At 34.4% G+C, this 9,476-nt stretch overlaps 1 protein-coding gene across 4 annotated transcripts; it reads left to right on the top strand.

Moving 5' to 3' along the window:
• Positions 1-3,681: 3,681 nt before the first annotated feature.
• Positions 3,682-8,975, top strand: LOC145601982 (squamosa promoter-binding-like protein 2). Of its 4 annotated transcripts, none has more exons than XM_081658082.1 (6): positions 3,682-3,911; positions 5,408-5,536; positions 5,732-6,527; positions 6,689-6,825; positions 7,541-7,792; positions 8,280-8,975. In XM_081658082.1, the coding sequence occupies exons 3-6, from the start codon at positions 5,836-5,838 to the stop codon at positions 8,585-8,587; spliced, it is 1,389 nt and encodes a 462-aa protein (XP_081514208.1). In that variant the 5' UTR covers positions 3,682-3,911; positions 5,408-5,536; positions 5,732-5,835; the 3' UTR covers positions 8,588-8,975. The 4 variants fall into 4 exon arrangements, with proteins under 4 accessions (XP_081514208.1, XP_081514207.1, XP_081514210.1 ...); XM_081658081.1 differs by having other exon boundaries at positions 5,403-5,536; XM_081658084.1 differs by lacking the exon at positions 3,682-3,911 and adding an exon at positions 4,826-5,304.
• The last annotated feature ends 501 nt before the right edge of the window (positions 8,976-9,476 follow it).

Here is a 9,476-nt window from a genome sequence, read left to right as displayed (position 1 = left end):
GAAATAAAGGTTCGTTCCTTCCTACTTCCCCTTTGCTTGAAGTGCTTCCGTTGAGTGTGGCTCCTTCCTCTGCCTCCCATGGGGGTTTCAGGTAACATGGAGGAGAGGGAAAGTGAACAGGAAAATGGAGAAGAGAGGTTTTGCGGTGATGCAACGAAAAATGGAGATAGATGTGGGCCCACAGATGAAAAACCCACCGAAATTTCGAAAAATGTGGGAATCTGAATAATTATTAAATTTTAAGGGTGGTAAAATAAAATAAAAAAAAATTAACAGTTGGTAATTTCAAAACAGGTCTTCTATTTGGGCGGTAATTTACAAATTTCCCTAATAATTATGGAAATGTGAAATTTAACAAACATTTAGGGGGACCCAAAATGGCAAAAGTGATAACTAAATGGGGACGGAGTGAGTACCATTTAAATATAATTCAAAACTCATTAATCTTAATGTTCAAATGACAATCACAGCCTGTAAAAAAATAATAAAAAATAAAAAAAAAGATATGACAACCATTTATGTGCAAAATTAGCATCCCCATATACGGAGTAAAAAATTGATTTTCCATGTAATTTTATTACTTTCTCCCTTTATTTTTTTTACAAACCCCATGTAAATTTATATTTTCAATATACTTTTACTTTTTTTTTTAAATTTAACTTTCTTAATATCCGCGTAATCAACCCAAATGGGTCGTTCTTTCGGGGACGGAGGGAGTACTATACTACTACTCCCTCCGTCCCTAAGTTACATTCCTGGTTTCTATTTTGGGTATTCCAAAATTACATTCCTCCTTCAATTTAAATTAAGTTTTTTTTTTCCAAATATTCCAAATCAACTCTCTTTTTCTGTTGTATATTTAATGTTTTCTCACTCTTACTATCCTAATCTCACTCTTATTTTCTCTCTCCATCGTTTTTCTCAAGTTTGTACGTATCATAACTAACCTAATGAATATAATCGGTTCTTAATTTTCATTTTGAAGCATGTTATTGGTCCTTTTTTTTTTTTTTTGCAAAAGATTGATGACATGGCATCATTAATCATTAATTTATTTGTTGTTTTATTCAAAGACATCATTTAATGTTTTGTATTTCCCATTGAAATATTTCATTATTGTTATTTGTCTTATTCTTTCTTCCTTAATTCCCGTATAATTTTACAAACTGGAATGTAATTTAGGGACGGAGGGAGTACTCAATTACTCATATGGCATAACATTTATTTAGTATCATGTCAAATGAGGGTTTATTGTCTTTTTATAAAATATTATGACCACTAATTTAAATCACTTTGACTAATATTTATGATTTATAGATAAGAATAAATATAATCATGTGGGTATTTGTTGGAATCGTCTTAGGCCATGTTCTCTTCACCTTAAAAAAATAATATTAAGTAAAATAATTTCAGTTCAGTAAAATTAAGTTCAGTTCAGTAAAATTAAGTTCAGTTCAGTAAAAATAATTTCAGTTCAGTAAAATTCAATTTTCTCAAAGAAGAATTATAATAGAAAATCAGTAAAAATAATTTCAGTTCAGCAAAAATAATTTCAGTTCAGTAAAAATAATTTAATTTCAGTAAAAATAATTTAAGTTCAGCAAATATAATTTTGTTTCAGTAAAAATAATTTCAGTTCAGCAAAAATAAAGTGAAGAGAACGGGGCCTTAATGAATAATAGTTTACTAATTTTCAATTGTTATAATATTTACTTTGGGCATGTTCCAATTTACTGAAAATAACTAAATTGACCTGAACTGATTGGGGCTAAACTGAACTGAATTGAACTGAACTGAATTGAGCTAAAATGAATTATTTATGAGAGAAGCAAATTAGTAATTGAACTAAAATTAAGCTGAAGAGAACATGTCCTTAGCGATAATTACAGACCTTTTCAGTCAAAGTCTTGCATTAGCATACGTACACAAGTGAACGTATTATTTATTAAAACACGGATGGAGTATTAGTTACGTTTGGTTAAATTTATCTAAAAAACACTTATTGCTAGAAACACAAAGTTTTATATGTGGCTGTTAACATCGTGTGGTTCGGGTTATTCGAGTTACTCGGTCATAGGCTATTCGAGTTACTCGGTCATAGGTTACTCTAGTTACTCGGTCATCGTGTGGTTCGGGTTATTTGAGTTACTCGAGTAACCTCGGCGGCTCGGCCACACAGTAAAATCCTGTTCTAGGAAAATAATAGAGTTAAGAGTACAATTAGGTACTCAATTCTTCCAATTTTCACCTTTTAGGTACTCAATTTTTTTTGCTTTCCTTTTGGGTACTCAAATTGATTTTCAGGTGAACTAACTCACCACTAACCATACCTAATTAAAAAATTAATATTTTTTTAAAAAAAATAATTTCTTAACCAAGACTCAGAAACTAGTTGTTATACTCTATTTAAATGGGCATGAAGTTGGCCAAAATGCCATGAAAACACCAGCAAAACAGTAGCATCAAAATAGGAAGATTCACCATGTTTTCTTAACCAAAATTCATTCAAAACGATTTTCCCTGATTCAATTTCAAAAAAAAAAAAAAAAAAAAATAATCAGCAACACAGAAGCTGCTGCTTCTTTCTCAAGCTCCCTTCTGCACTGCAGTAGCAGTATACCAGCAACACCTATCATCAAAACAGGTTCATTAACCATGTCTATTTAGGCACAAATTCTTCAACAACGTTTTTCCCGGTTTTTTTTTAAACAGTAGCTGCTGCTTCTTCAATTCTTCCCCTGCTGTTGCTTCTTCAAAAGAGTAGTTTGAACACCCAAACAGGGAGCTACACCTTCTCCAACATACTGAATTTCATTTTCAGCTCCTCCTTGCTCCATTCTTCCCTAAACAGAACACTGACCATATTTTGAAGTTAGGCACTTCAAATGCACAAGAAAAACACACACAACACTATCAGTCACACATACACAATTTCACCAAAACCTCCCCTGTTTTAGTACGCAAAACAGATCAACTAATCCAACCTTAGAGCAAAATAATCAACATGCAATCAACATCCACCAACAACACAAGCTTTATACAACAACAAATAACAGCACATCAACAAATTTAACACAAAAAACACAAGAAATCGACATTTTGATTTCGTTTTAAAAAAACGCAGAACCCTAAGTCGCAATTAATATCATCATTTGGGCAAAAAATTCAAAATTTATATCTAATTAACAACAAAAACCATGAGTAATTAAGCATACCTCAAAAAAATGGCGGCTTTCGCTGTCGTTTTCCCCACAATCGAATTTTGCTGCTCGTGTTCTTCGAGTTATGAGCTGCAAATATTTCCAGAAATGGAAAGAATTTAGGGGCAAAAAGGGGGAATAAAGAATAAGAAAGCGGAAAAAGAAAAGGGTTGAACCGCGCATTTTTTTAATCGGTGGGGCCCACTTTCAGTTAACCAAGGTACTGAATTCTTAACTAAAGGTACTGAATTCTTAGGCTGAATTAATTTTTTTTGCCGGAATTCTTAACTCAGTACCCAAAAGCAAAACAAAAAAAATTAAGTACCTAAACGGTGAAAAAAAAAGTAGAATTGAGTACCTGAATTTGTGCTTAACTCAAAATAATACGAGTACTCCAGCTTTCTAAAAAATAAAAAATAAAATAAAAAATAAATTCCCACACATATTGTATGAATATTATTAGCTGTCCTTACATAATCCCCCCAACCAATAATTCTCTTTCACCTGTCTTTCTCTCTCTTCACTCCATCTCTCTCTCTCCCTTTCATGGCGTCTTATTGAAATTGGTGAAAAGTGGAACAGTAATTATTAAATAAACCCAGATTTTTTTTTCATTTTTTTAAAAGGGTAAGCTTCCTTTGAGCTTTTCTTACCTAAAATTGATGAGATTTCTAGTGAGAGAAAGAAAAGATTATTATTGTTGGCTAAAAGGTATGAACTTCCAGACTACTTATCTAATTTTTTTTTTTTACTAAATTTGGGTTGTTCTTCTCTTTTAATTAATCAAACTAATTTAATATTACTTTGATTCTGATTCAGTACCTTCTGAAGTAAATATTTATGAGTAAATTTTGGGTTATCTATATTATTCTCCTGTGTTTTTTCTGCTAGTTCTTTTTTTCAGTGCAGATTGATAGATTGAGATAGTTACTTATTTAGGCTAAACATAACTTTATGATTTTATTTCTAGTACTGGGATTTGTTTGCAATTTTGGTCATGTTATTCCCAGAAAAAAAAGTTTTAATTTTTGATTCATTGATTTCTGTGATTTGGGTTTTTTACTTTTTATTTTTCTGGGTTAGTGAACATGAAAACGGTGTCGTTTCGCTGCTTCTTTTTATTTTATTTTTCGAGTTAATAGTTTATTTATTTATTATTTTTTTAAAAAACATTTAAACCCTTGAAGAAGAGCAAGAGGCAAAAACCCAGAATTTGGGTTTTTGTAAATCTTTATATATTGACGATGATTTGCGTGAACGTGTGATGGGTTTTTATTCTCTCCAAAAGCTGGGAACTTGACTTTTTGACTAGTATTTTTTAAAAAATAAAATTAATAAAATGTTGGGATTATGGGAAAGATCGTACTCACATTGTAATATGTTTATTATTATAATTTTTATTAGTATATACTTGTAAAAAAATAAAATAACTAGGAATCCACTTTGTTCATATTTTAAATTTGTCAATTGGGTTTTTCAAGAAAGGGTAAATTGTTTGATTAATATTTTGATGGGTCATTAAGCTATTTAAATCTATTAGGGTTTTTGGGAAGATGGGGTCATTATAGATCTGCAATGATTTGGTGGGCATCCTGTTTTAAAAGGGGTTTTTGGGTTAAAATTTAATCAGTTGATAAAAATATAGCGTTACGTTTCACTTTAATAGGCCACATTCAGCTCGCTTTCGTTTTCGAGAGCGGTAAAAGTCGAGTAAAGGTAAAAACTATCAATTCATTATAGGGTGACTAGTTGCCAGTCTTGCCACAAATAATTGGAGAGAGAGAAAGGGAAGGTTATGGGTGGTTGGATGTTATGAAAAAATGAAACAAGCAAGGCAACTCTATTCTATAAAATGAGGTTAATATAGGTTAATTGGAGGATGGTAAAATTTCTTTAAATGGGGTTATAAGAGTACAAAAAGCTTAACAATTTGCATAGTATAAGTAGTACCACCTTTCCAAAGTTTGAAAGTGTGTTATATTATTGCTGGCATTTGTGAAGCAAGGTGATTAGGTTTTATTAGCAGGGGATTGGATAAAATTCATCTTATTATTGTACTACAGCTTGAAAACTTTGAGAAAATAAAAGTTGCAGAAAATGATTGGTACTGTTCATTGTTCTATTGACTTTGATTTTGTGTTCTTATATTTACTTTTGTTTTTGGGTTGTAAAAATGTAAACTAATTTTGTTGGTTTACACAGAATAGGTTCCTTTAAGTTTGTCTACGAGTGCTACGATGCATCGGAGTTTCTGTATGAATTGAGGCAATGACCATGAGGGATTTGTGCTGCACAACTGCTGATTGTACTCTGGCTCCTTTTCTTTTCAATTAAAGGTATGGCTTGTTATATATTGAGGTTTAGTTATAGTGTTGATCCGTCGTGAATTTGTGATTAGAATGGTTAACTCCTGTCTGAATATCAAATAGTTGTTCATTTATTTTGTTTCTTGCTTCTTAACACCAATCAATATAGTTGTTTTTAAGGCCTGCTTCAAAAAAATTGAAGATCTTGCTATATTGGTTTTGCAGTTTCAATCAGTATTCGATGATATTCAGCCATTCAGGTTAATTAGTGGAGAGATCTAGTCTGTTCTGAAGCTTCAAAGTTATTCTGCTTTCAAAGATTTTTTTTTATGAGTGCGATTTCGATGATGGAATTGAATGCAAAAAGTCCCTTCCTGTGGGACTGGGAGAACTTAGTAATGTTTAACACAAAAGCAGCTGAAACACCGAAAAAATTGCATTCAGACTCTGAAATCGAGGGAATAGAAGGATTTGAAGTCGGGTCTTTCTATTCTTCTGGTGGTCGTAGTGATGGTGGTACGGGTTCTGATCTGGGATATGCTTCCTCGTCGAAGAGCTCAAAATCAGCTTCTGTTGATTCATCCGCAGACAGAGAATTCAAAGGAAACCAATTTTCATTGGAGGCAACCGATTGTTTCCAACAGGATCTTAGAGGCAAGAGAGATTTGGTTAATAGTTCAGGGACAACAAGAGCATCACCAACAATTGAAAGCTCAGTGGCTTCCGGTGAATCTTTGATTGCCTTGGAACTTGGGAAGCGGACATACTTTGAAGATGTTTCTGGGGCCAGCAATGTGAAGAATACTGCTCGGAGCTCTATTCCACCTGATTCTGTAGCTAAGAAAACCAAATCTTCATCACCCAGTATAGAAAATCCGCATTGCCAAGTTGAAGGATGCAACCTTGATCTTTCCTCTGCTAAAGATTATCACCGTAAGCATAGAGTCTGTGAAAATCATTCTAAAAGCCCAAAGGTTGTTATAAACGGACTCGAGCGAAGGTTTTGTCAACAGTGTAGCCGGTAAGCTTCTATGGCAACTGAAAATGTTATTATATTGGGGGAATCTCGCTGCTTTCTTCTGCTTATTGATATCTAATATCTAGGAGATTGCATTCATTTTTAATTTGTGGGAGTACGGTATTTGGTTAAATCTCTGAGAGTACCTGACCCTATTATTGTAGGTTCCATGGCCTTTCGGAGTTTGACCAAAAGAAGAGAAGCTGTCGCAGGCGTCTTTCTGATCACAATGCACGTCGCCGGAAGCCAAAGCCAGAGGTCATCCAATTCAACTCAATGAGGCTGACATCCTCTTTATATGGTACTTATCTGCAGCCTTTTTCTCCTTAATTTTGTTTTTCACATGCTCATCCATATAGTTCTATTTCTTGATTGCCAATTCATAAATAGTTCTTCATTTGGGTAATTTCCTTGTTGGAGATCAGCAGTGACTGCTGTTAGTCTGTGTTATGTCTCTGTGTGATGAGTTCCTACTTCCCATGATTAATTGAAGCATTGAACGAAGTTGCCCATTAGCTTGTTCAATAATTGTATCATACCAGTACTACGCATCTCCTCTTGTTAGTCTTAAGAAGGGATAATCTTGTTCAATAATTGTATCATACAAATACTACATATCTCCTCTTGTTAGTCTTAAGAAGAGATAATGGTTTATGTACAACATTCGATCTTCTGTGCAGTAAACGTATTTAGATACCATTCTTTCACCCTGGAAGTTAGTATGGGGAACGTCAAACTCAAGTTATTCTGATCTTTTATAAATTATATTTTGCTACTTTGATATTGGTACTTGTAAGAATTTTTTCTTAGCTCTAGTACACATTGTAGCGTTGTAGACCCAACCTCACTGAACAAAAGATCAGGCCTGGCTGGGGTTGATGGGTTCACCTTTGTTTCTGCGTCCTTAGATATGCTCAGTCAATTCATTGATGTGCTGCTATCGCTAAAATAAGTTAATAGTTAAACTAGTTTGGTAGGGCCTCAATGGTTGATGTTTCTTATGTTTGATATTGCAGAGGGTAGGAACCAGCTGAATTTTGCTTTTGACCAGGTACCAATGCATCAGACTAGGCATGGTACCTGGGATAGTGCAAGAGAATCCAAGGTTACGCTGGCGAAACCGGGGTTCTTTACTACCATTAAAACGGGGGGTACTGATCAGCTGCATTCAACCCACAGTGGACTGCCAAGCCCGACAACCAAAGTCTCTCCTGTTTCGACCCAGCTATTGCCATCCAAGGGCGTGCCGTCTGATGTCTTCCAGCAAGGTATATGCTCATTCTATAGCCTAAATTTTTGAAGTGATATTTCCAATGTGAATTTGTCATAGAAGTAATGTCTTTAAAAGACTAAAGATGTTCATCTTTTTGTTCCGAAAAGTTGCAATCCAAACTAAATCACCCTCCCTTGTTCCCCCCATTTTCTTTGCTGAATTACATGGGAGGGAAGTAAACATTCATTGGGGGCAAGGACAAAAGAAGCTCTGAATTTGCATTTCAAGATGTACATTTAAGTTTGAAGGATACAGGAGAATAGAAGAGCTTCATCTAAAACAAAAATATGCTTAAAAATAGAGGCTTAATATTTTTGAGCACTGATTAATTTTCTCTCTTTTTTCATTGTAGAGCGACTGACTGCAAAGCATAATAAATTTTTACTTCATACTATATGCGTTGTATATATGATGATATTGTTTGTTGCTGTCCTAAACAAGATATCTTACCAAGTGCTTGGTGAATGACTAAAAATCTGTAGGTTTACCAGTCTCTGTGGCACCATCCAACTTGGCTGCAGCTCAAGATTTCCGTGCTCTCTCTCTTCTGTCAACAAGTTCTTGGGGTTCATGCAACCCAGAACCTCCCGCACTTAACCATTCTATGCATGCAAATCATGCCTCCTTGGCTCCGACTTTGCCTTCCATGCATACAGTGCCTCTTGGTGGCCCTCCCATTTCATCAGAGTTCTGGCAAGCTGATCAAGCAGCCTCAGGTGGTCCTGGATCTCACACCTCGACTTTCCAGTTGTTCAAAGCACCAAACGAGTCCAGCTTCTATCTTTACTAAATTGCAGCTGATATGCTGAGTAGTCCAGTAGTTAATGTTATTGCTGCAGATATGTAGTATTTGCTCATCCTAGACCATTAAGTGTATGGAGTTTTATGTGGTTGGGTATGAGCTTGGTTATTGTAGCTGATTATTAAGCTCGACTTCTATTCTAAAATTTAGTTATGATTAGCAGCAGACTATCCTCTGATTTCTACTGGTAAAATGATGCATAAACCTGTATGATTTTAGTTGAGGTTTCCGATGATTGGTTCTTGTCTGGCTTTTTCAGACTTGTTTTCCAACTATTAAAGCTTTTTAGGAACACCTTGAAACTGTGAACAGGTTATGCTTTGAATGTTGCTGGTAAATCCTGTAGTCTCATCTCTGTATATTTTGTTTTAGTTCCTTTTGCAGTGTTGCTTACCAGTTTTTTTCTGCTGTATAATTGTCTGAAAACCATTATTTGATTGTCCGAAAACCATAATTTGTTTTGTATTGTTCTAGTCTCACAATTTTTCTCTCCTGAACGCGTCCCAAACAACTTAAAAATGCACATCTGTAAACCCTAAACTACCTATGATCCCCTCTCAGAAACCTGTCACTCTAGAATGGCTTGATTTATGCATTTTTATCAGCAAAAACAATTCAGTTGCAATTGTTAGAGATATTTTAAAGAAAATACTACTTGCTTTTGCATCTGCTAAAATTCGAAAATGTTCGATGGTGTAGAGTCTGTATGCTGTGATATTCGTCGTGACCAATTCAAGCTAAATTAAATACGATTTAGTTCAACATTTTTACTTTTAGCTTCATCACAATTCCATGTTTTATATCTACTTCTAGCTATATCGCGACACTTGATTTTTTGAGACCCACCACGAGGAAGAGCTCTTAATAGGCCACTCTT

This window comes from Chenopodium album, chromosome 21, assembly GCF_948465745.1.
Source record: "Chenopodium album chromosome 21, dcCheAlbu1.1, whole genome shotgun sequence".
NCBI classification, from domain to species: domain Eukaryota; kingdom Viridiplantae; phylum Streptophyta; class Magnoliopsida; order Caryophyllales; family Amaranthaceae; genus Chenopodium; species Chenopodium album.
The sequence above is the reverse complement of the archived record's forward strand: the minus strand, read 5'-3'. Positions and strand labels throughout refer to the sequence as shown.

What these genes read in the sequence shown, in the direction of transcription:
- LOC145601982 (XM_081658082.1), top strand. Translation starts at nt 5,836, where the DNA reads ATGAGTGCGATTTCGATGATGGAATTGAATGCAAAAAGTCCCTTCCTG. An exon ending in TTTTGTCAACAGTGTAGCCG is followed by an intron (nt 6,528 to 6,688) that starts GTAAGCTTCTAT and finishes CTATTATTGTAG; the next exon opens with GTTCCATGGCCTTTCGGAGT. An exon ending in GTCTGATGTCTTCCAGCAAG is followed by an intron (nt 7,793 to 8,279) that starts GTATATGCTCAT and finishes AAAAATCTGTAG; the next exon opens with GTTTACCAGTCTCTGTGGCA.